This window comes from Gastrolobium bilobum, unplaced genomic scaffold, assembly GCF_033153095.1.
Source record: "Gastrolobium bilobum isolate Gb01-03AN ecotype WA unplaced genomic scaffold, APGP_CSIRO_Gbil_v1 utg8437, whole genome shotgun sequence".
Classification (NCBI taxonomy): Eukaryota; Viridiplantae; Streptophyta; class Magnoliopsida; order Fabales; family Fabaceae; genus Gastrolobium; species Gastrolobium bilobum.
Genome location: NW_026895623.1, coordinates 83,488 through 99,711, shown reverse-complemented (window position 1 = coordinate 99,711; position 16,224 = coordinate 83,488). Strand labels below are relative to the sequence as shown.

Sequence of the window (16,224 nt, the reverse complement as noted above, 5' to 3'; positions counted from 1 at the left end):
GGAATTGGTAAATGGCATCTTTGAATACTAACCATAGGAAATACAAAACATGGTGATATTAGACTACTAATCAGACTATTTAGCCGTAGGTGCACTCGTTAAAACCAGATGTGACGCCACGTGACTTGCATCCCATCCCATGTGATTGTTTCCTTGTTCCCAGATTTTATGATAACGGAACACTTATTATTATTATTTGTAAACTTTGAAGAAGGTCACCGTTGGGTTTGAATATTAGAATAATTTAAACATTATTATAGATGTCAAAATGGGTTAAATTCTATGGATCAACCGGTCAATCTGTCAAAATGAGTCAAGTTAAATTTTACATATTAACCCACTAATCCATTTCAACATGCCCCGTTTAGAGTGTGTTAAAACATGTTAAGGGCTTGTTATCAAAAAAAAAAAAAAAAACATGTTAAGGGCTGGTCGAGACAAGTTAACTTACAGATTAATCTTTTAAAAAATAAATTAAAAATTTATAAAAATATATATTATATAATTAACTTTTGAAACTTGAAGGATGTTTTTGGTAGATGATAGATTTTTTTTCCCCGAAAATCATGATTTATAATAATATGATAGGAAAGTCCCTTTTACAAGAATATTATAAAAAAATTATTTAATAGACCAAAATATTACTGAAATTTTATCCCTAAAAATAAGTATAATTTTTTTGCAACATCTAAAATTCCAAGAATACCATCCAATCATCCATTCGGTGATATTCTTATCTTAATTGAAAAAAGCGACTAAACCCAAATCCAAATTAATTTTCAAAAACCTTATAGCACAGTGAGTAAATAGCTATCACTTTCCCCAAAATCTCAGAAAATTCCCCTCCCAAACACCCGCTTACTTGTGCTCAACCTCCTTCATTCTTCAGGTTTCTTTCTCACTATCACACTCTCACAGTCTCACTTACTTCATCTGGTATCACATCGATATTTTTTTCTTCTTCTCGCTTCTCTTCTGATTCTGCGTTCTTTACCCTTACTGCGGTGCCATTTCTCTTCTTCTTCCAGTACCCATTATCAGCTCGTGGTCGTGGTGACATTTCCTGCGCCAAAAAGAGGTTTATTTTACTGCCTTATTATTACTAGTATCGTTCTTTTTTTTCTTTTTTTGTAAGTTTGCCCCAGAAGGGGTTTTTGTGTTTGATTTGTTCAAGGTTTAATGGATTTTAAGCTGAATACTCAAATGGGATTACGGGGGAAGCATTTTACGGAGAATTCAGAGGGGGAAAGGGAGTCAATACAGTTAGGGTAGGGTAGTCATTGTCAATAAGGAGCATTCTGTTGTATAAGTGCTGATGTGGAATTGTAGTGATAGTTAGCGGTGAGGTTAGTTAATAAAAGGAACCCATTGTATTCGGTGTGATATTCATTGAAGTAATAACAGAAAAGTCATTGTTTGGTTCTCTTTCTTGTTCTTGTTTCTGTTTCTGTTTCCCTATAAGGGTTCAGCACCCTTAACAAGCATGTTCAACCTCTCCAGCCAACTGAAGGTATGCTTGGAGTTAGAGTAACCATTTAGAAATGCCAATGAACCGCTATACATTTGGACAATAAGAATTGGATCCCCAACAGTGTACTTCTCTCCGCAGTAGTGGACACTAAGAGGACACACAAATAAAAGATAAAAATAACTTTAATTTGAATTCCAAAATAAAATCATCTATATCTAAAAGTTTAAAAAGTGTGGAACCAGTTAATGATACCAAGTGATGGGTGGCAGACGTTCTTTTCAACTTCGCTAGCTGATTGGACAAGTATATCCTTAATCAGAATGGAAATAATGCAGCAATAGGGAACTAGAGGACGATGCTCTTTTTAATCTGCTGGAGTATTTGAATTGGAGAAATAAAATTGCTCATGACTCAGGTAATAGGTCTTCCACAAACTCGATTATTGCTCAAAATATTATCAGGTTGTCAAAGAACATCTGCGAAGCATTCCTGCTTGGAAACCTTGCTTATCTCAATTGCGGTGCTATGATGGCATCCTCTTGACAAATGATGGGTTAAAATAAACACTGATAGGGCAGCCAGAGGCTGTGGCCCTACTTCTTGTGCTAACATTTGTAGAAGCTCTAATAGCAACTAGTTATAAGGAGCTTTGATTATCTCACAGGGATTGTAATGCTTTTATTAAAGAATTATGTGGCACCTATTTATACGTTTAGGTTCTAAACCTATTTATATGGGTGAGTGTGGTGTAGTGAGGAGAAAAATATAGTGACACTGCAATCCTTTTTCTCTACCTATACTCTTTTTAATTTACCATTGTGTGATTTAACCGTTCCTAAGAAAAGCATACTTTCGTGGTTACCTGCGGGTAGTGGTGGAGCCACATTGGTGCCAACTGGTACCTTGGCACCAGTTGACTTTCAATAAATTTTATTTATTATATAATTTTAGATAATTAATTGTAATTTGACCAGGGTTTTAGGTTTAATTTGGCATTGTCTAAAAATTAAAATGTTTAAGCCATTAGGATTAGTCTGGCGTGAGGATTTTGGATAGATTGTATTAGGTTGTGCGTTCGATTCCCACCTATATTTCCAAAAAAAAAATAAAATTAAAACGTTTAATAAAATTAAAAAATCTCCTCTCCACCGACTAGACTTAGGTCTCTCTCTCTTTCTCGATCTAGCTTCCTATGCTCAGATTGTGCTATTTTTATTAGCATTTCGCTTCATCATGTTTTAGATCTGCGATTTCCTTTGAGGTCTAGTTTTTATGCTCTTGGAATCAGAATTATTTACTTGGTTGTTAGTAGGATTACTTGAGTTGATAATCAATTTTAGATTGACCCTGTTAAGTACAAGAGCATCTCGTGTCTGGGTTTGGAGTTTTGCTCAAGGAACAGGGATTCAAGGGCTTTTTCCGCGGCCAGGTGCCTACCTTGCTCGGTTACATTGCACAGGGTGCTTGCAACTTGCAAGTTTGGGTTCTATAAGTTCTTTAAGAAGTATTATTCTGATATTGCTGGTCCAGAGTATGCAAGCAAGTATAAGACCTTGATCTACCTTGCTGGTTCCGCATCTGCGGAGGTTATTACTGATGTTGCACACCTGCACTCTGCCCCTTTGAGGCTATGAAGGTTCCTGTCCAAACTCAGCCCGGTCTTGCGAGATGTATGCTTATAAATGCTGTTAATTCTCCACGGAGTAATTTGTTTATTTTCATCATTTGAAATACTTGTCAGATCGCATACAAGGTGTTTGATCAAAAGTTTGAGCTATTAATTTTAGGCTAAAATACAATTTAATTCCTTAAACATTGGTCATGTTTTAATTGTTTCAATTATAACTATTGTTTGTCATTTGATATGCAAATTTTTTTGGCACTAGCTAAAATTGGAGTCTGGCTCCGCCACTGCCCGCGGGAGATAGTATTGTGAATCTACAAAAGATTACTGTTTCGATTCAGTCACAACTGCTTTTCTTCTCTCTCTTTTTCTCCTTTCTAACGGCGCTAATCTAACTCAGGTTTTTGCCGCTTCTGCGTTTTTAGTCTTCTCATTAGCCCAAGATGACTCGTTCTAAAGCCAACTCGATGAAACAGCGTGGCGTCGACTTCAAGGTTACCTCTGTGTGCCCTAGCATTATTCTGTTGTACACTTGCCTGCATGTGTAACTGTGTTCATGATTTTTTTTAAAGCTTTTCAACGCTTATCGGCGTGTTACTTGCTTAAAATTTTCAGAAAATAAGACGAAAGGTTGGGAGGAAACTGCCACCGCCTAAGAATACAACAAATACCGAAATCAAATCTAAAGGTACTAAGTTTACATGCCTTCTGCTCCAAAATTTACCTAGGTTTTGTTCTTGACATGTTCGTTTACTGCTTTCTGTGTTAGTGAGGCAAAATGCAAGAGATATGGTAAAATTTGTTGTACATACTTAATAACTTGTTTGTTTTTGTTTATGAAACATATTACCTGAACTGATTTCTTTTGTTATATGCCGTAGTTTTTCCTTTTTAAAATGCTAGACAAATCTGTGAAATTGAAAATTTTGTTTACTTGTTTTATTTATGATTGGCTTGACAAGAACTAATGTCACGGAATAAGTTTACTGACACATCTTGACCAGCAATTGTTCTGCCGGAGCAGAGTGTAGCAGCAGAGAAGGGGGGTTTACCTGTAAACAAGAAAGGTTTGACTTTAAAAGAACTTCTTCAGCAAACATCTCATCACAATGCAAAAGTTCGTAGAGGTATATTTATTTTGTTGAATGTGTTGTCATTATATAATTGCCTCTAAATGTGCATGGAAATATCATTAAATCTCAGTGGTACATGTTCTAGTATTTAAACCAATAAAATTTTCAAAATCATTAGCTTTGATAAACTGAGTTGGACAGAAGCTTTCGGCTAAGTAAAGGTTAATTTATTTGGTTATTTGACAACCTTTAAAGTTAGAAGCCAATTTATAGTAATGTACTGGCTACTACCTTGTTTTTTAGGGAATACGAGTAATGTGTGAACTACTTAGATAATTCTATGCATTACAGTTACAATGTGTTTTTTTAATTATAATTAATAGAACATTGTTCTGAATTGAAATAACAATGAACCTTGGTTTGGAACCAAACCACCGAACCAGAACCTTGATTCTTGTTCTGTTTTTAGAATTTAGGGATCAATAGAGGTCAGTTTGGTTCAAGTTTAAGCCTCAAACCAAATAAATATGGACCATGAACCCCCTGTCAATATCAATCATTATTTCAAAATCTTTGATAAGAAAGTTAACATGGTGGTTAATTTTATTGTTTGTATCCTCCAAAAGTTACTTTAATGGGCAATGGCACACCATGATCTCTTCGAAGGTCTTGGTTCCCAATATATTCTTACTCTTTTTGAGCTGTAATAACATGAATTGACGTTATTGCTAATTTGCTATATTTAATCCTGTCAAGCATTCGAGTTTTCATTTAAATTCAGTGGTCTGCATATTAATAGTCTTTCTTCCCCCGTTAAAATATATATGCATTGATCGGTATTAAGGATTTATTCATAAAAAATCCAGCAGAACTGATGTTGCCCAAGTATGCTGCTGTAGAAAAATTTCGTGAGCGCATTATTGATGATGATAAAGTGGTTCGAAAATCATTGTATGATCTTTTGAAATTGGTGATTTTCCCTGGCTGTAAAGAGGTACTTTCTATTTTGTTAATTTAAATTACTTTTCTTACGCATTGAGAAGTTGCTGTTGTCATTTGAAATGGTAAAATATTCTAACTGCTTTTTCTCTCCTCCCTTTTGATAAAAGAATTCATGTAAACAAAATATACATAACATGAGGATAAGTGTGCTCCTAAAGCTGCAAAGGACATTAGAGAGAAGAAAATAATGAAAGAGTGAATAACCTGAAAAGAGCAGTCCAGTACTTCTACTTGTTAGAAGTAGAAGCACCCTTAAAATTATTTTGACCAAAAGCCTACAAGGCCCAGAAAAGGTGGGGATAAAGAAATTTATGGCTAAAAGTTTCTGGAATCATACTGCTGCCATATTAACCACACTTCAGCAGAATGAGCACAATATTAAAGCACCTTATAATCCACCCTACTCGCAAAACTGTTCTTCCGCCCAAAAATAAATGTTTTTGAGCCATTCTGACTTCTTTTTGGATTGGTAACAATATTTGCGGGGAAATTTTCAATCCCCTAGAAAGAAACTCAAATATATAGTATTTGTTTTCAGTCAGGCATAATTTTATTAGTTTCCAATCCTTTTAAAATCAATCTGAGTATTTTTTTTAGTAATACTTTGACATTCTGACTTCAAGGGCAGTTTGGGATAAATTTTAGATTCTTAGGAAACTCACATTGGAAATCCTAGTTACCCACGTTTGGTACAAGGATTCTTAAAATTTTTCTGCGAAAATGAGATTCCTGGGAATCAAAATTGTGAATAAAAATCCCTTGAAATAATAACCCCAGGTGGGCGTTATTCTTGGATTCTCACCTGGTGGGAAACTTTTTCATAAATTATAGGACATAAATAACCCTACTTTAATATCAATTTTTTTGTAAAATCAGATGTTAGTTTTGTAACGTCGCATTTTGACCTTTTTGTGACATTATAAATTCTTTTCAAAAATTCATCAAATGTCAGTTTTGTAAAATCAGCCCACATTCCCAGGAATCATTTACAATCAACAAAACATAGAATGAGGAAACTTGAACCAACATTCTTGGGAATATTTTGGCTTACCAAACAACTTTTGGTAACATTCCTGGGAAATTCACTCTCCTTGTATATTCTCAGGAATCGTGATTCCCAATAACAAAAAAATTTCTCCTTTATCAAACGCCCCCTCAAAATATTCAGCCTCTCAAAAAATAACTTGGTTATTTTTATATGTCACTATCCCTTCAACTTCTTTGGGTTCATAATCTATGACTACCCCAATTAGCTTGGGTTAAAGGTGCTGTTGATGTTGATGTTGTATCCCTTCAACTTCTTTCCTTAATTGTCACGGGGAGGGGGGGTTGTTGTAAAAATAGAAGTTAAAACTTTCCCTTGGGGTGTGGGGTGGTGGGTGGTACATCATTATGTCTTCCCGATTTAGGATGGTTGTATTTTATTATGGGACACTAATACTAATACAGATTACCATGTGTTGTGTATATTACATGGAAAAAGCTCATGTAAAGTGAGTTTGTCTCTAAATTAAGCAATTAAGGGTGTATCCATGCTTGATTTAGTTTAAAGTGCATCTTGATCTTAACCAACTAGAATTTATGGGTGGATACCCTCTTACCTGTCACTTTAAAGAGCCTTGTCCTTATTATATTATTGTAGTGTTACCAAAGAAAGGCATAAGATTGTGTTGAAAGAGTGATGTTTGATCTGTTTTTCTCTTGCGTGAAGGTAAATGATGGTTTTTTTGTTACGATTTCTGTTTTGTTATGTTGCCTTCTGGTTATTAATCTATGATGCTTTAGATGTCTAGTTGTAATACTCTATGCCCTGTGAAGCTGTTTGCTATCCACATTGGTTCCGAATTCTGATTTTGGGTATCTAATTTGTTTTCCCTTTATGCAACCTATGATTATATTATTACAGTGAAGATTACTCTTTTCTATACTTCATCCACCTTATTTTGTTATTTGGTTTTCCCTATATTTTGTAGGGTACTCAGCAGCAGATCATTTCTTTATTGATGGCTTACATTTTTCATGCAACGACACATATTGCGGTTGACGTTCGGATCATGGCATTTAATTTCTTAAGCCTTGTTATCGAGTTTCATCCTCCTTCCTTTTCCTCTTATGCAGAAAAAGTGATATTATGTGTCCATTTTGTAAATTTTCTTTTAACATTATGTTAGAATTGCCCCTTTGGATCCATTGGCAATAGCAGTAGTTGTGGTCTCCTCTCAATTGCTGATCCTTTTTGCAATGAAGCTTTTATTATTAGATAGTTTCATGCAAGGGCTCTTTAAATTTTAAAGTATTTTCTCTAAAATTTTGCTGGAGAGAAACATGCTCATGCTTCAATATATATCTAAAAACCAAATGGATTTTGCATCCTCCTTTCTCTTAATGAAGCTTTTATTTATTTCTTGACATGATGACAAAGCTTTTGTTATTAAATAGTTTCATGCAAGGGCTCTTTAATTTTTAAAGTATTTTCTTTGCTGAAATTTTGCCTAACAATAGGAAGAGAAACATTACCTCATGCTTCAATATATATCTAAGATTTGATTGAACTTTGTGCAGTGTTCCTCATATTTGACAAAAGCTTAAAACTCGAGGGGAATTATTATTTTCAATTTCCTTTTATTATTCTTATTTTGAATTCAAGAGGGCAATCCTGAAGCAGCGGTAAAGCTGCTACTTTGTGACTGATTTGTCATGGGTTCAAATTTGAGAAAGAACTTTTTTGCAAATATATAAGGGTAAACCTACGTTCAAGAATTACCCTCAGCCCTACCATCAGTAGTCAGGGTTTAATGGGGTGTTATTTATTCTTATTTTTAATTCCCACAGATTTGACAGTGCGTTTTAAAGAATATTGCCTCAATTTATTTCATAGTTGTGTTGGCGAAATGAACACTATGATTGTAATTCTTTTTCCCATGGTTTTTCATAATTGATTTCTGTGCCATAATCTTTTTATCTATTTCCTTGTCTGTAATTTTATTCTATTCTTTAAACCTTTCCTGCTTTTGAGTTTGTATCGTTCCTATATTTTTATTTGTCATATTTCTGTATTTGGGGTTTAGAATTCTGTAATGTTGGTTGCATGGTTAACAGATTTTTCAGAATTATGAGGATATTCTAAAGAATAACCAGTACTATTTACAAGACAAAGGAAAACTAAAAGATTTTCTTGATGGGTTGGTTCGCTGCTTGATGCTCCTCCCCTGGAATAAAGGAGAAACTGGTTTGCATAATAAGGTACCTTGTTTTCATATAACTTTGAATGCACTGGTGAGTCTTTTTAAGCTTTGGTAATTCTATGCATGATACAAGCCTCTTTTGGCAATCTCTATCATTTGTCATTTTATTTCCTCTTAGCAACTTTTTGCTTTAACTGGTTGAATTATGTGCATCTGGAAATTTTATCTTTTGCTCAGGAAGCATTTACTACTTTACAAGCTTTTGCTCAAATCATAATAAACATTACTAGCTGGATAACTATATGAACTATAAGTAGCATGGGAGTTATGATTAAATTCATGGCTTTTCAGGCCCTGGTAGTTTTCTGTTGTGTGAAACATCTGAAACTACTTGCTTTGTTTTCCCATTGATTTATGCAGCTTCATTTTTCCTTCTCCAATTTATTTCTAATCCTTTCTCCTATTTTTATAGGATGATAGGGGCCTAAGGGTACCGCATGCTTATGAAGATGATAAGTCTATGAGCTGTAATAATGGTATGTTAACTTCAAAATATATTTTAGATTTTGAATGAAATATCTAATTGACTGGTGTTGTATGAGTATGCATAATTTTCATATATGTAAAAGGTTTGGTTAAAATTTTATGTTGATAATTATTTGACTGACAAGTTATGTGCTTTATCTGTTTGTGTAGATTTTTCTCATATCATACAGAAACTGAAGAATCTAGTGTCATTGTTAATAAATGTTTTTACGGAATTTATTCGATCAGTTAATGCTTTGGCAAGTCCTGAAGGGAAGTCCTTTGGTTGTCTGGCATCCATTCTTCACAGCATAGATCTTATAGTGAGGTCATTTGTGTATTGGACTCGTCGTAAGAAGTCAAAATTCCCCATTTTCCAAGCTGAACCCGATGTGGTTGTATGGGATGATACTATTTCTTTTGTATTCTTGAAGAAATTAAATCCTCTTTTTCCTCTGAATCCAGTGCATCATCTCTCGGAAAAGGTATTTAGATATAAAATCATTCATGCGCTTTTCCTAATAGCTTAACCTTTTGGGATAGTTAGTACAAGACATGGTATTAGAGCTTTTATGACCAAGTGGTCTATGGTTTGATCCTTATCATCCCAATCTTCTACCAAAAAAGATTTTGAATTTTAGCACGTGATAGGTGGATTTATGCATTGTTAATCCTTCAAACCCCGAAGGGTTCTTACACGAGTGGCCATGTCAGAGTTTAAGATGTAATATAAAAACATTTGTAAAATGTAAACAACCTCTCTAGGTAGAGAGTATCACACAACTGCGTAAGTGAAAAGATAAAGACTTCCGAAGATAAAGCGGAAGCATAACTAAATGTTTACATTAAGGATCTGGGCCATGTATCCCAGGGCCTAGTATGTTAAAAGATAAAAAAATTCAGGTTACACCTATAAATTAGTCTGTGGTGGGTTACCCCATTTCTATTGTGTTGTAGAGATCGTCTTCCTTTTGGCACACTAGATGGGGAGCAGCAGGACTATGATATTCTTCTACTTTCAAATAAACTAATCCTTTCTTCCTATGCTTTGCAGGATTGTGATAGGTTGCTTGACTTGAACATGGTCATTGCAAAAATATTTTTTGAATTAAATGAATGGATTTGTCTCCATCCTGATTTGATGAAGAAATTTCTAGAATTTATTGAAAATGCTCTCCTTGGGAAGGTTTGAAATATACACCAATAAAGTCTTTTTAACTTTTTGTACTAAAAAAAAAAGTCTTTTTAACTTTCAAGTTTAACAAAGTTTAAAATAATGGTCATTCTACATTTGTATTTGACTGGAATTGTTTGCATCCAGCTCTGCAGGGCTAAACAATCTGGTACTGCTGTTTGGGAAAAGCATCTAGTTCAGCTCCTTCCTTTTATTCCAAATTTTTTGTTTCTTGGGGCAACCTATTGGACATCTCATCATTCTTCAAAAAAAAATAAAAATTGGCCATCTTGTCTTCTTAAGGTTTGACTGGCTACATGATTTCTGAATATTAATTTTTTTTTATTGAATATTCTGATTCTCTAAACATTAGGTGACATTTGGTTTATTTTTTGTTTACATTTTGAATTGATATGTTTTCATTTATGATTACAAAAATGTCACATGTTTTCGCATTGTTTGCTACTCCCAAGATGTTAAGGAAATGGTGAAAACAACTTGTTTACACCATTTCAAATTCAAATACTTGGGGAAAAACAAAGTGAAAATAAGGTGGCATTTTCATAATTATTGGTGACAACATATCAACTGAAATTGAAAATAGAAAATAAACGAAAAATGACCTTAATCTTTTGGTTTCATATTTTCTAGTACTATGTTTATGTTTTTTTATTTATTTATTTTCTATAGAAGTTCCCAAGTTGCTAATGTAACATGGAATTTGTGGCCCTTGCAGGCATTTACCCACACATTCAGGGAAAGCAAGCCAGATTCCTCATTGAAATTGGCCTGTGTTTCTGCAATTGAAGATATGCTAAATCATTACATCTCTGCATCCCTGAAGGTAAGAAACGCCAATAATGGGGTAAGAGGAAAATGGAAAGGGACAGAAAATGAAAGAAAGGGAATATATTATTGATGAATGTTCAAAGAATAAGTTAAAGGGTAATCCTCTTCACAAGAGATTTTTCCCTTCACATTGAGAATACCTCAATCAACGATCAAATCTCCAAAAAAGCATCCATCAATAGGGACTGTTTCCCTTGTATACACTAACTATACCCTGTGTAGGTTTTACCTCCGTTAGTGGCAATTATGAATAGCTACTAACGACCCTGGGCTCTAATTAATGTACTCAACAAAATTAACTACTGCCTTGGGTATATTATTGTGGGAATATACTTTCCAAGTTGTTGGTTGCTCCCCTCTTCCTAATTGCGGTTGTAGTATAACTCATGTAAGTTTGGTTTTCATCTCTATCCCCAAGACGTCCTTAAAGTTCTTGACTCTTGGATAATCTTATGAAAAACTATTCATACCCCCTCCTTTCTCTTTTTCAAATTTATATGTATTTTTTTTACTTTGGTTCAAATCTAGGTCGCAAACACACATTCCCTTGAGAGTACAGAAAATTCAGAATTCGTTGATGCTTTACTTGCATGGACAAGAGAGCTCCCTCTCTTACTGATCCAGCTCAGAGATAATCACCCAGTCTGCTCCAAGGTAATTGTTATTTTAATTTGAAAAGCAGTTCTTTATGTGAAATTCCTTAGCTTGACAGAATTTGTAGAGATTTTAGTGTGTTTTTGCATTTATTATCTTAAATCTCCAATTTGGTATCTTCTTGTCCATGAAATATTCATTTCTCCATTACAGGCTGTATTGCACCTTCTACTCCACATTGGACAAAATGCTCCAGTGCATCCATCACTTGTTTGCACATATGACAACTTGCAGTCCTCATTGCTAGAATTTTATAGTACTTGCCGAGAAGGAGGTAAACATGAACATGTTGGCATCATTATTAATGGAACACTATTCACATGGTTATTTTTTGGCCCCTTATTGCATTGAGTTTTCATCTTGCAGGACATATATGCTGTGGTCCTTTTCTCAGGCTTCCTAGAGAATCTCAAGAGCTCTCTCTGTGTTGTGTTTCCTATTTCTCTCATTTGGACTGGCCTCTTTTAAAGTCAATGGCTTGTTGTTGCCTAAGTAAGCTTTTGATGCTTGTCTAAAATTTCAACTTGATTTCTTATTATTTTTTGGTTTACCATATCCCTTTACTTAATATTTTGACTGTTATCTTTAGCATAATTGATGTTGAATATTTTTAAATTTTATAATGATACATGGTGGTGAGTTATTAAAAGGCTTGCAATTACCATAGGCACAACCATGGGTGGGACCCACTCACTCATAAAAAAAAAATTACATGGAAATCAATAGGTGTGTAGGAAAGAAAACTTGTCTCCAACAACATGAGAGTAGTTTTTCCCTAAAAGTAAACATACAACTTGAATGAAAAGGCTGTCATTGAATAAATCAAATGTGAGATATAGTTGGTTGAGGACAATAAATTTCCAACTTTATACTTCATTTTCTTCTAGTTATATCTTCTTTTTTATCCGGGAACATGAGATATAGCGTAGAAGTCAAACTACTTTCATGTATTTTTTGAAAAGTACCTTTAGGCTGTGTCCTAAAAAATTACTATTAAAATGTTTCTATTGTCTCATCAAAAAAGAAAGATTAATATTTGTCTGTCTTGATAAACATTATTTTTTTATATATTTTTATGCCTGACGTTAGACAAAAAAGTTGGGACTATTCAAACTAGAAGTTTAAAATGTAGTTTATATTTGATGAAATTTTGTATGTTGATTTGGAAGTTGGCACTTTTTCGCTCAATGTAATCTTGTAGCCATAATTTTCATGCGAAAACATTGGGGGAGAGATCCCTAAAAAGACATTATGATTTATGAGAAATAAATGTTCTGGTAAGCTATAACTATGGATGATACTTTTGTACACTGCTTTTTTTCTCACATCCAGCACCAGTACTTTTAATGCCATTTGAGTAGGATTCAGATACAAATTTCTGGGTTAAAGCTTATGGATATTAATTTTGATTGTACATATTGTAGGTCCTGATCTAGATCCCCATGCGTTATTTTGGACCATTGATGTTCTCGATTCTGCCTATAAAGCTGGACATATAAAAGTTACAGATTTCTTGAATGTCTTCGTCACTCTTGTCTTGCGTTTCGAAGTTTCTCCTGGTAATGTATAAAGATTTTATTCTACCACTTATATCTTGCTTCTCGATAGCTGCTAGATTACATTTTTTTTATATTTATATATATATATATTATTCTATCTACCTTTGCCTACCACTCTCTAATACCATTAGATCAGAATTTCAATAGGAGAGAGAAATGATAAAAGTAATTGAGATTCTAATCTAATTATGTTGGAGTGGTAGATAAAGGTAGGCAGAAAAAGAGGTAGGTAGAATAACCTATCCATATATATGTATATAACATTTCTTAAATGTTGAGGAAAATATCTAGTCACTGATATATATTTGTACTTTACTTAGGTAAGTTGTGTTCGACCTTGACCAAGAAAAAGTTAAATTTATTTATTTAGGATGATTGAATTGGTTATGCTTGTCAATCTTTTTAACCTACCTAGTCTTCTGGCATGAAAAATGTTATTCCCTTTTAATTTTGCAGATGTCAGTTTTGTTGGTTTGAAGAGTGATCCACGCCGCCAAACTTTGAGGTCCATGACAACTAGACTTTGCTCATACATGGTACAGATGGGTAACAATTCTCTTGTTCTACAGATGACAGAGGAAATAATAGTTCAACAAATAGTGAGTTGATTTAATTGTGTGCTATGTTTTGAGATTTCTTCTTTGTTTGAGCATTTGTTTTCCCTTGTTACTTTCCTGCTGCTTCTTATTTGCTGCTTCTTATTGGCTCATCAAGAGACTGAGACTTTCTAGAAGCACGAGTTCTTATACTGGCATATTGTGTCATAGGTGCTAAAGCCTTTTTTGGATAACAATTGTTCTCTCTTAAGAATGATTGTTGCATTGGATTCCGATTCCGATTTCGAGTCAAAGCCCAAGCCCTCAAGACTTTCTGAGCAAAGCATTACCTTTCTAGGCCATCACCTTTTGGAATATCTGATGGATGCTATACAGGTGAGCATACTGTCTAAATTCCTCTCGTAAAACGACAAATATATGCCTGAAGCTAAGTTGAAGCCTCCCTATTTCACATGTATCTTTATTTTTTATCATGTTTTACATTAAAAGTAAAATATCTTGTAGGCAATATTTTTTTTTTTCTGTGTTTGTTTTTGTTTTGGAAGTCAACATGTTTAGAACATCTTTGAAGTATTGATTGACAACTTTTAGAAAGAAATGAGGAATCTTGCAAAATGTCATTGAGACACATTAAAGGAAATTAGGGGAATACTTCCTAAATTCTGCTTGACTTTTCTGATGAGATTGATTTAGGTGATTTTTCATTTGTTGGTCATGGTTTTTCGAGTTAACCAACAACAGATATCAACATTGCGATTTTAGCCAGGTGACAATTCATGAGAATAATGGCAACTTGACCCTTCTACGGGTGCTCTCCCCTTACTATTGGCCTAGGACTTGATTCTTTTTTTATGGCTGAACTTTCCATGTAATAAAACATGGAGGGGTATCTAAAACTTACCTCTGAACTTCAAAGTTATTATTTTTAACAGATAATGAAGAAGCATTTTTTTTATTTTCTCATAGTGACATTTGTAATTCTAAAAGCATTTATCAAATCTTATCCTTAAAAAAAAAAAAAAAACACTTTTTTTAGATTCCTAGTATATTTGCTTTTCTGATACTGGTTAGTGCATTTTGTAAGTTTCTTCTGTTACTTCCCCCCCCCCCCCCCCCAAATCAGTGTATTTTATTTTATTTTTTACATGAGTTAATTATGGTGTTTTTAACTGATATCAGTGTATTTTATTTTATTTTTTACATGAGTTAATTATGGTGTTTTTAACTGATCTATGTGTTTCATCGTTGCACAACAGTGCGTTCCAGAAGATGGTGACAAGGAGCGCACTTCCTCCTCCATACTGCTTTATTATCTTGAACCTTGTTTTCTTTTGTTTGGTCGGTGCCATAAACTGATGAGTCTTGTATTGAAGACAATGAGATCAGCTATAACTGAAACTAGTTTGACACCTATATCTGATAATTGCACTCAACATACAAGCAACTGTTTGATTAAGGTGGATGTTGTAGCTTCTGTACTTATTGCGATGCACAAGGATAAAAAATTGCGAAAGATTATGGTTGAAGTCAAAGAAGACATTGATTACATTATACAGGAAATACATTTGTTACAGGTAGATTAAACTTTGATGAACAGTATTGATTGCAGTTTGTTTTTTTAAATGTTACTTAACTGCAAGAATTCTTATTGATTTGCAACGTATTTAGTTTTTCTTAAATCATAATAACCCTTATATATTGGTTTTCTTTGTTTTTTGCAGTCATCCAGGGATTCCAATATGACCATCGAAGAAAGGCATAAGTTACACTGTACATGTGAGCAACTGAAAATATTGAAATAACAAAGATGTTTTGGAGGAGAAACTGATTCATCTTTAAGTACTTGTTTTATCATTTACTAAAACTTAATGTTGGGTTGGTTGTTATTCTTTATTCTAATATTATATTAATTATAGTATCATATTACCTCTTTTACCTTTTGGTTTCGTGAATTGAAAAAAGAAGTTTTTAAGCCAAAAATATTTTATTTTCTGAAAAAAGTTCTCCCTGCTCGTAAATTACAGTTATTTTGTTTTTCGATGTGAATTTCACAATCGGAGGCTATTATTGAAATTATTTATTTACATTTTTTAAAATGTATATAACTTTTTAGTTTAGATTAGTTTAGAATATAATAGAATATTTATTTGAAATATAAATTATAACATAATTAATTGTATAATACAAGATATAGATAATAAGGATAGGTTATATTTATAAACTCAGTTTATAAACTCTTAAAAGGGACGTTTGGTTGAGAATTTTTTTTTAGAATAGTAGGAAAACGTAATAGATAGAGAAATGATTGGAAAGATAGATAAAGTGAGATATGTAGAAAAATGTAAAAAAAAGTTGTTTGGTGAAGAAAAATTTTACTAGGAAAATTAGGTAACTTTATGAAATTAACAGTGCATTAAAAGTCAGATAATCGGTTTTTCGAAAAATCTCATCTTCAAATTGGGTTTCTAAACAGTGCGGATATTTATGTTTCTCATAATTCTATACAAATTGGATAGATGAGTTTTTGGTGAAAATACGTTGAAACAAACAT

At 33.4% G+C, this 16,224-nt stretch overlaps 1 protein-coding gene across 1 annotated transcript; it reads left to right on the top strand.

The window, feature by feature from the left end:
* The first annotated feature begins 787 nt into the window (after positions 1-787).
* On the top strand, positions 788-15,595 carry LOC133284896 (uncharacterized). Its single transcript, XM_061482031.1, has 20 exons — positions 788-1,078; positions 3,496-3,589; positions 3,711-3,783; positions 4,100-4,222; positions 5,035-5,162; positions 7,144-7,293; positions 8,270-8,413; positions 8,828-8,891; positions 9,052-9,365; positions 9,935-10,066; positions 10,202-10,357; positions 10,791-10,898; positions 11,432-11,557; positions 11,711-11,831; positions 11,924-12,049; positions 12,982-13,116; positions 13,573-13,715; positions 13,884-14,048; positions 14,930-15,247; positions 15,395-15,595. Exons 2-20 carry the CDS (start codon positions 3,539-3,541, stop codon positions 15,473-15,475), a joined length of 2,658 nt encoding a protein of 885 aa, XP_061338015.1. The 5' UTR covers positions 788-1,078; positions 3,496-3,538; the 3' UTR covers positions 15,476-15,595.
* Positions 15,596-16,224: the final 629 nt, after the last annotated feature.

What these genes read in the sequence shown, in the direction of transcription:
- LOC133284896 (XM_061482031.1), top strand. Translation starts at nt 3,539, where the DNA reads ATGACTCGTTCTAAAGCCAACTCGATGAAACAGCGTGGCGTCGACTTC. An exon ending in ACATCTCTGCATCCCTGAAG is followed by an intron (nt 10,899 to 11,431) that starts GTAAGAAACGCC and finishes GTTCAAATCTAG; the next exon opens with GTCGCAAACACACATTCCCT. An exon ending in AGGAAATACATTTGTTACAG is followed by an intron (nt 15,248 to 15,394) that starts GTAGATTAAACT and finishes TGTTTTTTGCAG; the next exon opens with TCATCCAGGGATTCCAATAT.